Source organism: Durio zibethinus, chromosome 1 (assembly GCF_047325235.1).
Source record: "Durio zibethinus cultivar Kanyao isolate XHJ-2024 chromosome 1, ASM4732523v1, whole genome shotgun sequence".
In the NCBI taxonomy this organism is placed as follows: Eukaryota; Viridiplantae; Streptophyta; class Magnoliopsida; order Malvales; family Malvaceae; genus Durio; species Durio zibethinus.
The window spans coordinates 9,759,956-9,781,652 of record NC_143162.1 but is presented as its reverse complement, the minus strand read 5'-3'; the positions used below and the strand labels follow the sequence as shown (position 1 = coordinate 9,781,652).

Sequence of the window (21,697 nt, the reverse complement as noted above, 5' to 3'; positions counted from 1 at the left end):
ACAAAGAAAAGTTTTTTAGGCGCGAATGGTGTCGGACTAAGCAACGGAAGGGAAATAGGACGCTGTTTTTAGGTGCATAGACGGATTCATGGCCTTCGATATATGCACATAAAGAGAATGGCAAATTGGCATAACCTGAAACCTGTTAGTGTTATTGGCATTCAGGTACTGGTTTTGAAAATTCTGATCTCTATTGTGCTTAAATTTTCTGATTAGCTTTATCATCTGCGAGTCTTTACGTGTTTGGAGAAATTCCTGAACGAAAATTAGCGTTATGTCATGTTGTGCATTTGCTTGTGATGGAAGTTAATCAGCAGGATAAGAAGAGCTGTGAATGTGAGTATATTAAGAGGAAAGTTGCTTTGAATTATTTACTTTGGATCCTAAAGAAATTACATGTTCATTTCTCATCACCCCCTTTCCAGGGTTGATTCTTTCTGTATCTATATACAAAACAAACAAACAAACAAACAAAGCAAAAAATGAAGGGTCTAAGGAGAAAACGAAGAAGAGGTGGAAGAAGAAGGAGATAAAGATGGTGAATCATAGCAGGTACAACTTAGGTCATGAATTGCCTTCTTCCTGGTTTTGTCAAGTTTGGAGCAAAACACACAATATCTCCCGCGAAATTCTTCAGTTTTTTCCTTGCTTTCTTCATCATCATTTTCTGTGTTGTCCTCTTCAAGATTTTCATCTGCCTCAACCTTTGCATCATCAGGACGTGTGTAAGTCAGACCCACCTTTGGAAGGATTGCCGCAAGGATTTTATCAACATTGTCATCTACCCATTTGCTTGCTCTCTTCCAAAATACAAATACCGCTGCTCCTACACCAAACCCCACTCCAATGAATATGAATTGCCAATCAAGTTCATCTGTTGTTCGAAATTCCGGTACTGTATGTGGTGCCTGTGAAGGTACGATTGCACATTTTACATTGAGAGGAGGGCCACATAGACCTGTGTTGTTCTCAAATGAAGCTTCTGAAAATGATTGAAGCTGGGTACTCTTTGGGACCATTCCCACTAGCTTATTGTTTGAGACATTTAGAAATGCAAGGAAATTGAGGTTTCCCAGCTGGAAAGGGATCTCACCATGAAAGTTGTTACTTGAGAGGTCCAAGGACTCAAGTTGTCTCAGGTCTCCTAAAAATGATGGGATTGACCCTGTGAAAGCATTATGCGAAAGGTTAAGGACATAAAGTGCTTTGAATGATCCGATCACTTCTGGTATTGGCCCTTCAAAGTTGTTGCATGAAATGTCAATGGAGGTGAACACTGTTAGGATCTTGAGCAGCTCCAACTCTAAGCCTTTCATGGTAACTGTTATTGCATCCTTATAGTAATATGGATTGAGTTGTAGGATTTCAAACTGAAGATGTTTGAGCTTTGATTGCGCTTCATCTTCGACAGTCTGCATGGCCTTCCAGGTCAACAAGCATGTGTAATGCAGTCTACCACTAAAACTGTTGGAAGCTAAGTCAACAATCTGAAGCACAGGCCAGGGGCTTTTCTCAGGACAATGAATGTTCCCATTAAATTTATTGGCTCGTAAGACAAGGACACGCAACCTGGATATATTCTTCAAATGACATGGGAACGTATCATTGATCTGATTGTTTCCAAGGTCTAAAACCTCCAGCATTTTGCAGTTGGCCAAGGATTTTGGAACCTTTCCTTGCAGCAAATTTCGATTTAGATCTAGAGTTTGCAACCCACAGTCTTGCGGAAATGTATCAGAAATGACACCACTGAGATTGTTTCTCCTTAGATTCAGCACCCCAAGAGACATACTGAAATGTGTCAGGCATTCAGGAATTCCACCACTCAGGGAATTATTAGACAGATCAAGTACTTGAAGATATGTACTGTTGCATATTGAACTGGGGATACTCCCTTGAAAATTATTACTTGAGAGAGAGAAGAAATAAGCGAAATTTAGGTAGTCTCCAATCTCAGCTGGTAAATCAGAGCTGAAATTGTTGTTTGAGTAATCCAGATAGGTGGCATCTTGCGGAAAAAATGAAATTTTCCCTTGCAACTGGTTGCCATGAAGGTCAAGAACAGTAAGAGTAGAAGTTATATTCTGCAAAGGTCCTTCGAATTCTACAAGAAAGTTCTGAGAAAGATTTAGGTGAAGAAGACCTCTGGCTTCCCAAATCCATTTGGGTATTTCCCCATGGATATTGTTGTTTGAAAGGTCTAGATAGACTAATCTATTCTGATCTTTCAAGAAATCAGGGAATTTCATTAAGTTGCAAGAAGCCAACTTCAATGTGGTAATGTTGGGGAAGGAAGGGAAGGAAGGCAAGGAAGGATTAATAGCACTGTCATTAATAGACAACCGGTTATGGGAGAGATCAAGACTGGAAAGATTTCTCAGGTTCTGAATGGCACTCAGCGGTATAAAGCCACTGAAGTTGTTTGAAGCAAGCGACAGTATCTTGAGACTTTGAAGTTCAAATACAGACTCCGGAAGTGGCCCTTGTAACTTATTGCTACTAAGATCAAGAGTATCTAGTAAATAGGCCTCACCATGGAGGTCACCAAGCCGGAGGTTACCACCGAATTGATTTTGTGAAAGAAGAATTTTCTGCAGTGAAGGAATGCGGAATAAAGTTGTTGGGATTGTTCCACTGAATTTGTTGTTTCGCAAGTCAATACTTACTAGCTTAGAAAGCCCTGACCAATCGGTGGACTGAATTGTGCCATTTAACTGATTATGAGCAAGGTTTTGCTGTGTAAGATTTCTTGATGATGAGAATGATGGCATTGGACCAGAAAAATTGTTGGATGAAAAATCCAGATAGACAAGGTTTGTAAGTTTCAGGATTGAATCTGGTATTGGTCCAGTGAAATTGCAACGTGCAAGCTCTATCCTTGTCAATTGCCCAAGGTTACCAATAGATTCTGGTACTTGTCCCCCAAATTTTGTGTCACTAAGTACCAAGGTCTGAAGAGATGCATTCAGAGAAAAGTTTCGAAACGAACCTGAGAGCAATTTGTTGCTTGACAAATCAAGAATCTGTAATGTAGGTGCTTGGAGGATTTCTTCTGGGAGTCTTCCACGCAGTCTAGTAGTAGTAAGACGAAGGGAAGTTAAATTTAAGAATTCTGCAAAGAATTTTGGAAGTGGAGCAGACAAGTTGTTGTTGTCCAAGCGGATTACTGTGAGAGACCGAAGCTTCGAAAAGGAAGAATCTATAGGTCCTGAAAGATTACAGTTGGACATGCTCAACACTTCCAAACTGGTCAGTGAGGACAAGGCCTGACACCACTCATTTCCTCTTGCTGATATATATACGCCATCAAGATGGAGAAATCTTAGCCTCGGGAGATTTTGAACGAGCGTCTTTAGGTTTGGCTTCTCAAGTTTCAAGGGTCTTCCAAGTAATAAACTTACAGATAAGTCCAGAGTAACCAACCTTGTCATGCTTGAAATCTCAGCTGGAATTTGACCTTTAAATCCTGCGTTTGACAAATTAAGATAACTCAAATTTGCAAACTTGTCAAACCCTGAAGGAAAAGCTGAGCTGAGTCTGTTGTAAGACAAATCGAGTCGCTGCAGATGCTTAAGACTGAATAGACTACTTGAATTCTCAATTGCACCTGAAATTGATTGGTTGCTCAAGTTAAGGCCGATAACCCGACCACCTTCATCGCAGCTTACACCATCCCAAGAACAGCAATCCGTGGTGTGATTCCACTTCACCAGCTTTCCTAATGAAGTAGAATTGAGGCTTCTTTTCAATTTGAGCAACAACTGTCTCTGATCGCTTTGACATTGGGCAGAAACGCAAACTACATTGATGCTAATGAAAACTGCTATAAAAGAATTCAAGAAAATCCATGAAAAGAGTGAAATCCTCATTAGTAACGGTAACGAGAGTATTCCATACAACTAAGAATTATGAAGAAGATAGCAATGGGAGTAGGTTGAGGAGGGGAAAGACGGAGTGGGAGGGGCAGCGAATCGAATGGTGAGCAAAGAAAGAACCGCCAAAGGTAAACCGCGTACTTTGTGTGTTGTTGTTAGTTTTAGTTGTATGCATAAGACGCGTTTTTTGGTCGGCTTTTCTTTTCCATTATTTTGTTGGAGACTTTGACTAAAGGCTGGTAGCTTCTTTATGTTTGAAGTTTTCGCCGACTTGGAGAAATCAAACCGAACGCTTGATAGCCTTTGATGCAAAGCTCCTGGCCACCCTTAAATTAATATAATGTGACCTACTATGTTCCAATTAGGTTTTTTATTACATCTCATCAATGTAACATAATAATATAATATGAATAATATAAAATATAAAAATAATATAATTTAAAATTTTAATAATAAATTTATATTAATTTAATAAATTAAAAGATATATTTTATATTTTTATATTAATACAAATCATAACATATAATTTTTATGTAAAATATAATATAAAATACATAAATTTTAATGTTTTATAAGAATATATATTACCATTTAATTGCTATGTTGTCAAATACTGTTGCCACGAGGAAACGATTTGGCTTTTATTTTGTACTGATTGATTAGTATTCAATAATTGATGCTTCAGTCTTCGATGATTGCCAACTAATCTTAACATTTTTTTTTATTAATTCTATTTTGAAAGAGGGGAAACAAAATTTAAAGCGGATTTTGGGATAGTCAAAGTAACCAAATACTATTTTCAGGCTTCACTCATTTTCGCACATAATGGTGCGAAAAGAGCTATCCGATTGTTAAAATTTTCAGCCCTTAGATGAATTAAACATGATATGAATAATTAATACGAATATAATATAAATATTTAAATGATATAAATAATTAAAACATAAATATGATATATTTATTACATATGTTGCATGTCACGTGATATGATAAATATATTTTAATTTATTTTAAAAATGAGTAATATGATATAATACAACACAATTAATATAATTATATATAATTAACATGATTAAATACGATTAAAATTAAAATATTTAATTAATAATTTAATATTAAATCAAAATGATAATATAATAAAATATTATACGTGTTACAAACATGTTATTTATACGTGTTTATACAATAACACGACTAAAATATGATTAATTAATTAATTAATTATATCTTAAATGTATAATACATTTAAAACATGACACGTGTAACATTATGTACTAAAGTATCGATACAATTAAGATATGAAATACGATTATAAAAAATATATATACGATTTATTACGTGTTATTTTTGTATTATATTATCGTATCGTATCTAAAAGTGTTAAGTTTAGTTGTGACCATGCCTAATTATCCTATTTATTAATTTTACTCATTTGGATGCCACATAGCACTTAATAAGTTTTTCATTTTTTTATTTGTTGTTTTTTTTTTTTAATTTTCTTTATCTTTTTATCTTTTTTTTAATTTTTAATTTTTCATATTAAATAAATATTTTTAATTTCATTTTTTTATTTTTTGTATGGAATTAATTTGATTTTTTTTTATTAAAAATTCTTTTAGTACTTTTTTTTAATTAAATAATTTTGTAAGAAAATAATATTAATAATTTTTTTTTCGATCCTTTGCTTCTTTTAATTTTATTTTTTTTTAGTTTTGTTTTTTTAAATCTATAAATAAATTTTTAAAAAAACGAGGCTGATGTAAGTGTTCATGGGGTATCTCCATTTGGTTTTCTTTTCTTTTTTTTTTTTTGTCATTCCTTTTTTTTACTTATTTTAATTAGATTAATTTTGTAAAAAACAAGTTAATATAGATAAAGATGATAAAACAATGCATATCATTTGAATTTCAATTCTACTTGGTCTAATAGGTGTACTTTTTTTAAAAAAATTCAAGACCAAGTCAAGTTTTTCTTTTTGAAAATAAAGGTATGGTTAGAGGTAGATTTAAAGTGTTCTTCCTCATCCAAGATATATATAAAAATATAATTTTTATTTTATATTTTAATTAATATTCATATATATATTATATTAATAAGATTATTATTTAATATCTTAATTTAATAAAAATATTATATTTATATAAGATATAATTTATATTAAAAATTTTTTATGGATATTATACTACATTTAAATCATTTAATTAATTTTGGATTAATGGAAGTCAGATGTGGTTTATAAATTTATGTATAAGATTGGGATTAGCTATACAAAAATAATAATTTGATGCCGAGTCAAAATCAAAGTGGGTTTGAATTATTAAAAAATGGTTAAGACTTGGGATGAGCAAAAATCAACTCGAACTTGACATGTTCTCATTCTTAAATAGAGGTATCAGCATGATATTAGGAATGTTAATTTTATCCATATTCAATAGAGAACCAGATATTTTATCAAAATTGGGATGAATATTAAATTATAAGGATGGATATGTGTATAATTTTAAATTTTTATCAGGTACGAGATGAGGATGAGGATGGAGATAAGTAATACAGCATTAGTTCCATACCTTACATATATTTATATATGTTTAGTAAATAGATTTTTTATTAAATAATATAAATTATTATTTTATATTAATTAAAATTAATATATTTTTATTTTAAAAGTTCATATTAATATATATATTTATAAAAAAATACATAAATATACAAGATTAAAATTAAAAAAAAAACTTTGATTTTTATTTTTTTTTAAAACTATAGGTATGGAGATTATCCATACTCATTAAATATCAACAAAGATAAAATGAGGATAAATTTAAAATACCTATTGGGTATGGATACGATGATGGATATATTATAAAATTTCAAAGATAAGGATGAAAATATTATACTTGCCTCAAACCCTATCCATTGACATCCCAAAGTGATACTTTCATTTGGTTTTTTTTTTTCGCTTGTATATATATATATATATATATATATATAATTTTTTTTTCATTACCTATTTTAGCATTTCTTACTTATATTTCTAAAGATAAATAATGAGCAATTAAAGTGTCAATGTAGCATCTTGATTTGGGTTTTTTTTTTTTTTTTTACATTTTTTAATGAGACAAATTTAGTAAGAAATGAGATCAATAAAGGTTATAATGGTAAAATAACTCATCTTCAAAGAATTTTGACTTGTCGACTCAATAAAATAATTATTTTAAAATAAAATTGGTTTAGTGTAGGGTAACTTTCCCTTTTGAAAATCAAAGTTAAATCAGAGATGGATTTAGAATGTTCCATCTCATCCCCTTCACAAGTATATATAAGAATATATGTTATGTATTTAATTTTATATTTATATATATGTATTATATTAATATAATTATTATTTAATACCTTAATTTGATAAAATATTATATTTATATATAATTAAAAACATAATTTATATTAATAATAATATTTTTCATAAATATTATATTATTAAATTTTGTTATCAAGTTGAATTGAATGCGAGTTATACATCTATATATATGTTTGGCAAGGATTAAATGTAAAAAAAAATAATAAGATGTTAAGTCTATAGATGGTAATGGATTTGGGTGGATTTTTGTTTGCTTCAAACCACACTTAACTTTATGCCTATAATACCCAAACCCGATCCAACAAATTTTTTTAAATTTTTTTAATACCCAAACTAACCCAACATTATATAAAATTTTACTCGATCTGACATGACATAAAATTAATAAAATATTTTTTAATGTAAATATAAAAATAAATAAATAAATATAAAATTAAAATTAAATAATTAATTAAAAATATTTTTTATATATATCAAGACAGATTGACTTAAAACTTAATCTCAATATTTTGTTACTATTATTCGACCTAACTTAAAATTTAATTTTAAAAAAATAATAATTGACTTTATGGATCGGATTAAAATTTGTCAAGGATGGATTGGGTTACCATCCCTAGTCAAGTCAAAGTTGTGACAAGTATAAACTCACCTTATTTGATCCATTGCCATTGTTGACTGTATATATCCACTTGGCACCCCTATTTTGCTTTCTTTCCTTTTCTTCCTTTTTTTTTTTTTTTTTTTGACCTTTTTGAAGTTTGAGTTTTTAATTATTTATTTTAATATATTTGAACTATATTTGTTAAAATAAATTTGAAAGAAAAAATATGAATTTGATTTATTATATAAATTAATAGAATGAATATATATTACCTATAAATTAATTGATAAATTTTTGTTAATATTATTTTTATTAAAACATTATAAATCAAATTATAATTATTGATTTATTAAATTTATCAAGAACATTACTAACTATAAATAAAAAAAATTTAGACCCCCAATAACGTACTAGCATATTACTATTTCTATTTTAAAATAACAAAAGAACCAAATATTGAAAGGAACAACTCAACTAGAAAACAGGCAATTAAAGAAAGTTGACATTACTAGGACAATTCGACATGATCTGATCGTCACACTCTTCTGTTTGAAAGTGAGAAATGTTGAAAATTCGACTAACAATGTGAAACTATGAGGTGAAAAAAATTGACTAAGTCGCAAATCTGTTGGGTTTTAATTCATCATGGATTTTGAGACCTTATTAGAGTGGAACATAGATTTTGTCCAAACTCAATTATTTAATTTTTTTTTTACTAAAATCGAATTTACTTCTCAAAAAATGGTCTATAATAATGCTTTCCTAGAAATATTTTTCTTTTAATAAATTCTGTTCTTATTTGATTTGAGATCGAGAATAGTAGCACATGACTTTTCAACAGTAACATCGCATTAAAAAATGGTCTCTAATTACTGTAGAGGAAACAGCTGCCGCGAGATGAACACTAGCTCGCCATCCTAACCCCACAAAGAAAACTAACGAAAATAAATGGATAAAGTTAAAAAAAAAAAAAAAAAGGTAAGCACAAAGAAGTGAGTAAACAATGTTAAAAATGGGCCAAAACATTTGTTTATCATTTAATAAGACAAGGAAACGACTAATTTGTTTGAAGATGGGTCCCCTTTTTCTTGGGTTCACATAGAGTTCAGAGATAATGGAAAATGTAAACATTTTCTGCCCGGTCAGGCCCATCGTCGGCCCCACATTTTCCAGGGTTGCGTCGGAGTTTGGACCTCCTCCAATAAATTTGAGCAAGTGTCATTGCCCGTTAGGTTTTAGATGTTACGTTCACAACGGTTCTTTTTGACTTTGAGTCCTTGGACTCTTGGAGTTACATGCTCCAAATCAAACCAGGTTCTGTGGCGGCTTTAAATGTTTTTCCATTCATAATTTGGTTTTCGGCCGAAAAATTCATAATTTGGTTTGGGTGTATTTTTCTTTTTTTGGGTAAATATGTGATTTTGGATTATGTTAGCAAAGCCTACGAGTAATGCAACGAACAAGCCAAGGAGGGGAGGAAAGTGCATTTGTAGTTTCAAAATTTTTATTCGGATTTAATTTTCATTTTTAATATTCAAATTATTCTAAAATCTAAAAATTTTTGTAAAAGGGAAATTATAAGTCAAGGTAATGAATTTGAAATTATTTAGATATATTTAATTTTTTATTAAAAAACTTTTAATTTCATTTTTAATAGGATTTAATTTTAGATTTTTTTTATCAACATTTACTTTATGAATATTATTTCGATGGGATTGTAACGGCTATTGATAACAGATACAAGAAAGTTGAGAATCGTACCAAAAAATTCAAGCGGCAGATTAATGGTGGAAAAGGACTCTTTAATGGGGAAGATAGTGGAGGCTCGGTAAAGTTCCACGGAGTCTTCTAAGAAAATGACTTCTATGTTCATATTTCAACTGCCCTATGAGAACAAATGCCCTTCCTTTCTAAGAATTAATGCTCAACCAAGATCGGCGTTTCTTCACACCTACTAGACTGGCTGGTCCTAATACATGTGAAATACTTCCGTCTTTCTGGTGAAATACATGTGAAACTTGATGTTCCCCTCTTTGTTCTGTAGTTTTCTTGAATCTTAAGCTGTTTTCTTCAACAATGTTATAATTTTGCCCCCACTAACATAAATTCTGCATGGGTCCTTGGATAAAGCGTCTTTATTATGGCACCGATTGCTGCAATATATTCTGCAAGACAAGCATGATCAGCGGAACGGCAGAAGAAAATTGCTAGCCATGCCACTATCACTATTACAAGGGTTGGTTTAATGTCCATATCAGAGTAGCAGTCCATTTTCTGGGCTTTTCCACGTCTTGGCGGAACCCTGAATTAATTCCATAGACCTTTTGGCACTTGCTATATCTTAAATTATTGACTTCGCACTCTTTCTTGCTATGCTTAAGACTATACTTATTAGAGGAGTACATCCTCCGTTAAATGACCTTATCGGACTACTGCATGGTATTGGTATGATAATTCAAGAGTTAAATAGGATGAACCAACAATGAAATGGTAGCTTAGTGTTACTCGGTTTCAAGACTGAAGATCTCGAATTATAACCCCAATTATAGCCTTAAAAATTAAAAAATGGATGAATCCAGATTTTGAATTGCCTAGCTGTGTTAGAAATTTAACAATTCAAATAATTTAGATCATGGCAAATCATATGTAAATGCTTGAAATTCTGGTAAGTTGTTTGCTGAAATAAATACCATATAAAAGCACATTGATATGAGAGCATGGCATTGCCATCGGGAAGATGCATTCCTTCAGCCTTATACTGAAATAGTCAGAGGTGCCGAGATAAAGTCACTCGCTAATCTTTATTACTCTTGCACTGCATTAGAGTAAATAAACTAAGGAACAAAAAAGTTCAATTAGTCTTCCGCTTCGTGGCCTAGCGGTCACGTAAGCTTTTAGGAAAACATAAAGTCTTGATTTTGAACCAAGCTTTCCCCCTCCCCTTTGTAATAGGACTTTAGCCCCCTTTGAAACCAAAAAAAGAAAAAAAAAAAGTTTAATTAGGATTTTGATCGGGAAAGGTGTAACGTATGGAAATCAGGACAATATATTGGAAAAGCAATACTGTTACTTGCTAATGCAAAATTTACAAGCGAGACTACTACTTCTGTGTTTACTACAACAGAGTTTAATTTGATACTCCACCATTGCAATAATGTCCCTTCTGAAATCTATCAGCCCTTCTTCCCTTATCGCGTGGAGGAAAAATCTGTGCTACACTTTAAGCAAAAGTTTCATCTTATGATTATGGGTTCTCTGAATAAAAGTTATTTCGGATTTGACATAGCGCAAAATAGATGTCAGTTTTTCACAGCGGAGAGGCGATAAGGTTCTGGTGAATGGTCCAATCTAAGTCCTTGGAATCAGTAATCATTTTTATTATGTAGTAAACCTTCAAACAAAACACAAACAGGTGAAACTGATTATTATCAGGCATGTATTAGATTAACTTTTAGCTTCTGTCACAAGTGTCATACTGGATAAGTTGTCCAACTGATGAGCGTTCTGTCATTAATGCAATCGTGAAAGGATGATCAGCTAGTGGAGGCATCTTTTATTTGCCTAAAACCGACAGAATGCTAGCCTCGAACAAAACTTAGCTCGAACGCAACCCATTTCTTTTGGAATAATTCAATTTGTTCCAAAAGAACCAGGACAAAACTTTTACAAGGAAACCAAAGGGTGGAAAGAGAAGCAGCAAAAAAAAAAACATATAGGTGAAACAGAAGCCAGAAACTGGAAAATACAATAAAGGAGATATCTAAATTCTTTTCACTCAATTCCTGCAATTGTTGCTAGAGCCTCCTCCTCTGTTCCGGTTAGCTCTCCTCCCCTGCTTTCTGACTTCAAGAACCAGCCAAGGTAGAAGCGTGATAAAAGCACGATCAATGCGCTTAATATACCATATCCTCCTTCTCTTCCAAAAGATTAGTGGTGTAATGACAATTCAAAACCCAAAGAAAAAAACCTGTCTCAGCAGCTATAAAATTCCAGTCGATGTGGCTCCTAGTCCCACAATCGGAACAGCTGTCTTTAGTAGCTGGTGGCAATTGCCATTCTGTGTTTAAACGAGGTCCACATAATCCAGCATTGTTTTCAAAAGAAGCTTCTGAAAATGATTGAAGCTGGGTAGTCGTTGGGATCCTTACCAGTAACTTATTGTTTGAGACATTTAGAAATGCAAGGAAATTGAGGTTTACCAGCTGGAGAGGGATCTCACCATGAAAGTTGTTACTTGAGAGGTCCAAGGACTCAAGTTGTCTCAGGTTTCCTAAAAATAATGGGATTGACCCTGTGAAAGCATTATGAGAAAGGTTAAGGAAATAAAGTGCTTTGAATGTTCCGATCCCTTCTGGTATTGGCCCTTCAAAGTTGTTGCATGAAATGTCAATGGAGGTGAACACTGTTAGGATCTTGAGCAGCTCCAACTCTAAGCCTTTGATGGTAACTGTTATTGCATCCTGATAGTAATATGGATTGAGTTGTAGGATTTCAAACTGAAGATGTTTGAGCTTTGATTGCGCTTCATCTTCGACAGTCTGCATGGCCTTCCAGGTCAACAAGAATTCTTGATGCAATCTACCACTAAAACTGTTGGAAGCTAAGTCAATAATCTGAAGCATAGGCCAGGGGCTCTTCTCAGGACAATGAATGTTCCCATTAAATTTATTGGCTCGTAAAACAACGACACGCAACCTGGATATACTCTTCAAATGACATGGGAATGTATCATTGATCTGATTGTTTCCAAGGTCTAAGGCCTCCAGCATTTTGCAGTTGGCCAAGGATTTTGGAACCTTTCCTTGCAGTAAGTTTCGATTTAGATCTAGAGTTTGTAACCCACAGTCTTGCGGAAATGTATCGGAAATGACACCACTGAGATTGTTTCTCCTTAGATTCAGCACCCCAAGAGACAAACTGAAATGTGTCAAGTGTTGGGGAACACCACAGCTCTGATACCATTTGTTGAAAAATACCACAGCTCTGATATCATTTGTTGGGTTAAAAACCTTCAATCCAATCACACCAGCGGAAATGAAATCAAACAATAAATCAAACACATAAGAGACAATAATTTAACGTGGTTCGATCCAACTGACCCACATTCACGGATGAGAAACAAGATTCACTAGTTGTAGAGAATTACAAACATACATCATATCATCAATCTCACTCAGCAATCAATACTCATAAGACACTCTCAATCTCCTCTAGTCCTATGAAGTATTCTCAACCCAAACAAACACAAACACAAACCCTTGTGCACCCTTTCAACACAACCAAACACATACCCATATGTTTCCATATATCATATTTATGTGGACCCTCTCAGTCTCCTCTAGTCCACTCATAAACAAACATACACACCCATAAGACGTAGAACCCCAATACTCCTATGGGGTGTCTATCCCACAAAACCCTACAACTCTCTTACATATTTTTCTCATACCTAATCTTGTAGAGACTTCACCTATTTATAACCATACAAACTTGTCCATTAAGAATCTCTCTCCTTTTAGAATTCTTCTCCTGTAAGTCAAACTTGCCTATTAAGAATCTTCTTTCTCTTGGAATTCTTCTTTTGCAAGTCTTCTTGTCCATCAAGCAATATCTGACAAATCTCAAACAAATCTCTAACAAATCAAACAAATCTCTTATGGGATTTGAATCAATATTCTCAACAATCTCCACCTTGACTCAAATTCCATTAATCATCTGCTAGACATGCTTGGCTCCACCTGCAATGGAAGTCTTACAATCATCTTCTCTTGTGTCTTCACGCTTCATACAAACCAATCCTCAATCTTCAAAACTCGAACTCGAACTCTTCTTTTGAATTGAGCTCCTCTAAGCTTACTTCTTCCCATGTCTCAAACCAAGCTCTTCCCATATCTCGAACTGTCAACTCTTCCCATGTCTCGAACCATCGGCTCTTCCCACATCTTAAATCTTCAACTCTTCTCACGTTTTGAACCTTCAGCTCTGATACCACTTGTTGGGGAACACCACAGCTCTGATACCATTTGTTGGGAAACACCATAGCTCTGATTCCATTTGTTTGGCTAAAAACCTCCAATCCAATCACACCAGCAGAAGCGAAATCAAACAACAAATCAAACACACAAGAGACAATAATTTAACGTGGTTCGATCCAACTGACCTACATCCACGGATGAGAAACAAGATTCACTAGTTGTAGAGAATTACAAACATACATCATATCATCAATCTCACTCAGCAATCAATACTCATAAGACACTCTCAATCTCCTCTAGTCCTATGAAGTATTCTCAACCCAAACAAACACAAACACAAACCCTTGTGCACCCTTTCAACACAACCAAACACATACCCATATGTTTTCATACATCATATTTATGTGGACCCTCTCAGTCTCCTCTAGTCCACTCATAAACAAACATACACACCCATAAGACGTAGAACCCCAATACTCTTATGGGGTGTCTATCCCACAAAACCCTACAACTCTCTTACATATTTTTCTCATACCTAATCCTGGAGACTTCACCTATTTATAACCATACAAACTTGCCCATTAAGAATCTCTCTCCTCTTAGAATTCTTCTCCTGTAAGTCAAATTTACCTATTAAAAATCTTCTTTCTCTTGGAATTCTTTTTTTACAAGTCTTTTTGTCCATCAAACAATATCTGACAAATCTCAAACAAATCTTTAACAAATTAAATAAATATCTTACGAGATTTGAGTCAATATTCTCAGCATTCAAGAATTCCCCCACCCAGGGAATTATTAGACAGAGCAAGTACTTGAAGATATATACTGTTGCATATCGACCTAGGGATACTCCCTTGAAAATTATTACTCAAGAGAGAGAAGCAATAAGCGAAATTGTGGTAGTCACCAATCTCAGCTGGTAAATCGGAGCTGAAATTGTTGTTTGAGTAATCCAGAAAGGGGCATATTGCGGAAAAAATGCAATTTTCCCTTGCAACTGGTTACTGTGAAGGTCAAGAACACTAAGAGCAGAAGTTATATTCTGCAAAGGTCCTTGGAATTCTACAAGAATGTCCTAAGAAAGATTTAGGTGAAGAAGACTTCCGGTTTCCCAAATCCAATTGGGTATTTCCCCATGGATATTTTTGTTTGAAAGGTCTAGACAGACTAATCCAGCCTGATTTTTCAAGAAATTAGGGAATTTCATTAAGTTGCAGGAAGCCAACATCAATGAGGTAATGCTGGGGAAGGAAGGTAAGGAAGGACTAGTTGCACTGGCATTAATAGACAAGTGGTTATGGGAGAGATCAAGGCTGGAAAGATTTCTTAGATTCTGAATGGCACTTAGTGGTATAAAGCCACTGAAGTTGTTTGAAGCAAGTGACAGTATCTTGAGACCTTGAAGTTCAAATGCAGACCCTGGAAGTGGCCCTTGTAACTTATTGCTACTAAGATCAAGAGTATCTAGTAAAGAGGCCTCACCATGGAGGTCACCAAGCCGGAGGTTACCACCGAATTGATTTTGTGAAAGAAGAATTTTCTGCAGTGAAGGAATGCGGAATAAAGTTGTTGGGATTGCTCCATTGAATTTGTTGTTTCGTAAGTCAATGATTACTAGCTTAGAAATCCCTGACCAATCAGTGGACTGAATTGTGCCCTTTACCTGATTATGAGCAAGGTTTTGCTGTGTAAGATTTCTTGATGATGAGAACGATGGCATTGGACCAGAAAAATTGTTAGATGAAAAATCCAGATAGACAAGGTGTGTAAGTTTCAGGATTGAATCTGGTGTTGGTCCACTGAAATTGCAACGTGCAAGCTCTATCCTTGTCAATTGCCCAAGGTTACCAATAGATTCTGGTACTTGTCCCCCAAATTTTGTGTCACTAAGCACCAATGTCTGAAGAGATGCATTCAGAGAAAAGTCTCGAAACGAACCTGTGAGTAATTTGTTTTTTGACAAATCAAGAATCTGTAATGTAGGTGCTTGGAGGATTTCTTCTGGAAGTCTTCCATGCCGTCTAGTGGCACTAAGACGAAGGGAAGTTAAATTTAGGATTTCTGCAAAGAATTTTGGTAGTGGAGCAGACAAGTTGTTGTTGTCCAAGGGGATTACTGTGAGAGACCGAAGCTTCGAAAAGGAAGAATCTATGGGTCCTGAAAGATTACAGTTGGACATGCTCAACACTTCCAAACTGGTCAGTGAGGACAAGGCCTGACACCACTCATTTCCTCTTGCTGATATATATACGCCATCAAGATGGAGAAATCTTAGCCTCGTGAGATTTTGAACGAGCGTCTTTAGGTTTGGCTTCTCAACTTTCAAGGGCCTTCTAAGAAATAAACTTACCGATAAGTCCAGAGTAACCAATCTTGTCATGCTTGAAATCTCCGCTGGAATTTGCCCTTTAAAGCCAGCATTTGACACATTGAGATAACTCAATTTTGCAAACTTGTCAAACCCTGAAGGAAAAGCTGAGCTGAGTCTGTTGTAAGACAAATCGAGTCGCTGCAGATGCTTAAGACTGAATAGACTACTTGAATTCTCAATTGCACCTGAAATTGATTGGTTGCTCAAGTCAAGGCCGATAACCCTACCACCTTCATCGCAGCTTACACCATCCCAGGAACAGCAATCCGGGGTGTGACACCACTTCACCAGCTTTCCTAATGAAGTAGAATTGAGGCTTCTTTTCAATTCGAGCAACAACTGTCTCTGATCGCTTTAACATTGGGCAGAAATGCAAACTACATTGATGCTAAAGAAAACTGCTATAAAAGAATTCAAGAAAACCCATGAAAAGAGTGAAATCCTCATTAGTAACGGTAACGAGAGATATCCATACAACTAAGAATTATGAAGAAGATAGCAATGGGAGTAGGTTGAGGAGGATGCAGGGCCACAAGCATAAGCTTTTGGCATATCCTGATCGAATGGTGGCCGACCAAAGACCTAACGTTTTGGCAAGGACGGCAACCAAAAATGCAGAATGAGGAAAGTAGAAAGAAGAAGAGAAAGAAGCAGGGAGAGAGGCAGAGAATGGAATGGTGAGCAAAGAAAGTTCCGTCAAAGGTGAACCGCGTACTTTGTGTGTTGTTGTTAGTTCTAGCTATATGTATAAGACACGTCTTTTGGTCGGCTTTTCTGAAGTATAATTTTGTTGAACACTTTGGCTGAAGGCCGGTAGCTTCTTATGTTGAAAGTTCTAGCCACCTTGGAAAAATCAAACCGAAGACTTGATTCTTGTCGATGCAAAGCTTCTGGCCACTCGTAACTTAATATAAGCAGACCAACAGCATTCCCATTAGGCTTCTTATTCTACCGTTGTCAAGAGGAATTGAGGATTTGGCTTTTATTTTTTTACTGATTGATTAGCAATAATAATTGATGATTCAGTGTTTACTGATTTCCGACTCATCTAAACACAATGTTTTATTAATTCTATTTCGAAACAAGGGAAACAAAATTTAAAGCGGATTTTGGGAAAATCAAAGTAAGCAAATACTATCAGTTTCCGGCTTCACTCATTTTCGCACATAATGGTGCGAAAAGAATTAACCAATTGTGAAAATTTTCAGGCCGTGACCGGGCCTGACTATCCTGGTTTTAATATAACAGAAGAACCAAATATTGAAAGGAACAACTCAACCAGAAGACATGCAATTAAATAAAGGTTCTTGGATTCAACAAAATGAAAGAGAAAGAAAAGGATTTAGAATCTTGTTTGGTTCATCTCCGCTAGCCAGGCTACAAAATTCTCGTAGGATTAAACAAATGTTGTAATAAAATTACTGCCACCTGTTAAAAAGATGTTGACATTACTACTACTATTCGACACTATCTGGTCGTCAAAGTCTTCTGTTTGAAAGTGAGAAATGTTGAAAACTGACAATGTGAAACCATGCGGTGAAAAACATTGACGAAGCAACAAGTCTCTGTTGGGTTTTAATGGATCATGGATGTTGAGACCTTATTGATCTGGAACATAAATTTTGTCCAAATTCAATTATGTAATTTTTATGACAAAAATCGAACTTACTTCCCCAAAAATACTCTAATAATGATTTCCTAGAAATATTTTTATTTTTAATAAATTTTGTTTTTATTTGATTTGAGATCAAATATACTAGCACGTGACCTTTGAACAGCAATCTCACATTAAAAAATGGTCTGTAAATACTGTAGAGGAAACAACTGCCGCCGGATGAAAACTTGCCTCGCCGTCCTGATTAGAGGTGTAAACGAGTCGAGTCGAAAAGTTTGAGTTCGAGCTTGAATTCGACTCACAACTCAGAGCTTGATATTTGATTCGAGCTCAATCGAGATTTATTTTTTAAATTCGAATTCGATTCGTGATCGAATTCAAGTTACTCGTGCTCGCTCAATTAAGTTCGATTAATATGTAAAAATAAATTCAATTCGTATATTCGACAAGAGTTTGATTATTCATGTTCGAATTCGAACTCGGACTCGAAATATTTTATTAATTAAAATAATAAAAATATATTTAAATATAAAAGCTCGATTAAGCTCGCGAGTTATTCGAGTCAGATATAAGAATACTCAAATTCGACTCGATCGATAAATCGAGCTACTCGAACTCGAACTCGACTCGATAATAATCGAATTGAATTCGAATTTTTTTCGAATCAAATTCGAATAATTTGTGAGTACTAATATATCATTTATATCCTTAATTTTAATCACATAAAGAAAACTAGGGAAAATATATGGATAAAGTAAAAAACTAAAACATAAAAAGGAGGTCAGCAAAAGAATTAAGAAAACAACATTAAAAATGGGAGACGAGGACAAAACATTTATTTAGTTATCATTTATTTATTTATCATTTAATATGAAACGACTAATTTGTTTAGAAGCCCTTTTTCCAGGGTTCACATACACAAGAGTCTATAGAGAGTGGAAAATCGAAACATATTCTGGCCCTTTCCCATCGTTAGCCCCACGTGTTGTGAGGCAAAAAAACGTCCATTTAATTAAATAGTTAAATGCAGAAGAAAACTAAACAATTAATCAAAGACAATAATTTAACGAAATTTAATTTATTTAATTTATGTTTAAGGCTAAAAAAATTTATTAATTATAAAAAATTATAAATATACAAATTATATAATAAACACTCATCATTAATATTCTTAAATTTTTTTATTCTCCTCTAATATTATAAAATATTTTTAATCTACATAAATATATATAGCTTACAATATTTATGTGGATTTTTTAATCTTTCTCTAGTATATTTAAATATACATATTCATAAAAATACTTTCAATCTTTGATTTATATCCAATAAAATATTATAATTTTCTTATATCTTTGTTTTAATATCTAATTTTATGAAAATTTCATTTATTTATAAGTATATTAAATTATCTATAAGTAATTCTTTTCTTCTAAATTTTTTTTACAAATTTTTTTTATCAATGAAGTAATATTTTAGCAACCTCAAATAAATTTATTATTCCCTTCGTTTTAAAATATTTGTTATGTATTGACTTTTATGGAATTAAAAAAAAAACTTTGATATTAATGGGATTAATATTAAAATTTTAAATTTTTTTATAAAATTAAAGTTTCAAAATTTTTAATGTCAAAAAATAAAAAATCATAAAAAAATAATTTTAAAATATAAAAAATAAAAAATAAAAATTTTAAATATTAAAAAAACATAATTTTGAAATATTAAAAAAACGGGGACAAAACAAAAGACTATGAAATTTAAGTGACTATTTCCATCACATTTTCCGGGTTGTATTGGAGTTGGACCTCCTCCAATAAATTTTAGCAAGTGTCACTACGATTTGGGTTTTAGATGTTACGACTATAGCAGGTCTTTTTGACTTGGAGTCCTTGGACCCTTGGAGTTATAGCAGGTCTTTTTGACTTGGAGTCCTTGGACCCTTGGAGTTATATGCTCCAAATCAAACCTGGCGCCCTGGAGGATTTAAATGTTTTCCCATTCATAATTTGATTTTTGGCCCAAAAAATTCATAATTCGGTTTGGGTTTTTTTGGGTATATATGATTTTGGATTCTATTAGCAAAGCCTAGAAATAAGGCAACGAATAAGGTAATGAGGGGAAAAAAGGAAAAATGCATTTATAGTTTGAAATTTTTTCATTTGAATTTTATTTTGATTTTAATATTTAAATTACTCCATGAAAATCTCGAACTTTTATAAAAGAAGAATTATAAATCAAGATAATGGATTTGAAATTATTTAGATATATTTCAATTTTTGTTAAAAAAATTTTTAGTTTTATTTTTAATAGGATTTAATTTTTGATTTTTTTAATCAAAATTTGCTTTATGAATAGTATTTTGATGGGATTGTACCAGCTATTGATGATAAAAAAGAAGAAAGTTGAGAACCGTACCAAAAAATTCCAGCAGCAGCAGATTGAAGGGGTAGAAGGACTCCTTAATGGGGAAGATAGTGGATTCTCGGTAAAGTTCCATAGAGACTTAAAAGAAAATGACATCTATGTTCAAATTTCAACAGTCCCATGAGAACAAATGCCCTTCCTTTCTAAGAAATAATGCTCAACCAGGGCCGGCGTTTCCTCACACCTATTAGACTGGCTGGTCCTAATACGAGAAAAATATTTGTCTTTCTGGTGAAATACATGTGAAACTTGATGTTCCCCTCTTTGTACTGTAGTTTTCTTGGAACTTAAGCTGTTTTCTTCAACAATGTTATAATTTTGCCCCCACTAACATAAATTCTGCATGGGTCCTTGGATAAAGCGTCTTTATTATGGCACCGATTGCTGCAATATATTCTGCAAGACAAGCATGATCAGAGGAACGGCAGAAGAAAATTGCTAGCCATGCCATTATCACTATTACAAGGGTTGGTTGAATGTCCATATCAGAGTAGCAGTCCATTTTCGGAGCTTTTCCACGTCTTGGCGGAAACCTGAATTAATTCCATAGACCTTTTGGCACTTGCTATATCTTAAATTATTGACTTCGCACTCTTTCTTGCTATGCTTAAGACATACTTATTAGACGAGTACATCGTCCGTTAAATGACCTTATCGGACTACTGCATGGTATTGGTATGATAATTCAAGAGTTAAATAGGATGAACCAACAATGAAATGGTAGCTTAGTGTTACTCGGTTTCAAGACTGAAGATCTCAAATTATAACTCCAATTATAGCCTTAAAAATTAAAAAAAAAAAAGGGTGAATCCAGATTTTGAATTGCCTAACTGGGTTAGAAATTTAACAATTCAAATAATTTAAAGTAATCGTTTAGATCATGGCAAATCATATGTAAATGCTTGAAATTCTGGTAAGCTGCTTGCTGAAATAAATACCATATAAAAGCACATTGGTATGAGGGCATGGCATTGCCATCAGGAAGATGCATTCCTTCAGCCTTACACTGAAATAGTCAGAGGTGCCGAAGATAAAGTCACTCGCGAATCTTTACTACTCTTGCACTGCATTTGAGTAAATAAACTAAAGAACAAAAAAGTTCAATTAGTCTTCCACTTCATGGCCTAGTGGTCACAGAAGCTTTTAGGGAGACAAATGTTTGGTTTCGAACCAAGCTTCCTCCCTCCCCCCTTGTAACAGGGCTTTAGCCCTCCTTGAAACGAAATAAAAAAAAAGTTAAATTAGGATTTTGATCGGGAAAGGTGTAACGTATGGAAATCAGGACAATATATTGGAAAACCAATACTGTTACTTGCTAATGCAAAATTTACAAGCGAGACTACGACTCTGTTTACTACAACAGAGTTTAATTTGATACTCCACCATTGCAATAATGTCCCTCCGAAATCTATCAGCCCCTCTTCCCTTATCGCGTGGAGGAAAAATCTGTGCTACGAACTACTAAAAAAACATTTTAAGCAAAA

The 21,697-nt window shown here is 33.5% G+C and overlaps 1 protein-coding gene and 1 pseudogene across 1 annotated transcript; both read right to left on the bottom strand.

Annotated features, from left to right (window-relative positions):
- Positions 1 to 345: 345 nt before the first annotated feature.
- On the bottom strand, positions 346 to 4,219 carry LOC111312074 (receptor like protein 24-like). The gene has a single exon (XM_089762901.1). The coding sequence runs from the start codon at positions 3,867 to 3,869 to the stop codon at positions 492 to 494; it is 3,378 nt and encodes a 1,125-aa protein (XP_089619027.1). The 5' UTR covers positions 3,870 to 4,219; the 3' UTR covers positions 346 to 491.
- Positions 4,220 to 11,184: 6,965 nt separating this feature from the next.
- On the bottom strand, positions 11,185 to 17,245 carry LOC149520343 (receptor-like protein 7; annotated as a pseudogene).
- Between the last annotated feature and the right edge of the window lie 4,452 nt (positions 17,246 to 21,697).

Bases quoted from the DNA above. Each gene is read 5' to 3' on its own strand.
- LOC111312074 (XM_089762901.1), bottom strand. From the start codon at position 3,869: ATGAGGATTTCACTCTTTTCATGGATTTTCTTGAATTCTTTTATAGCA.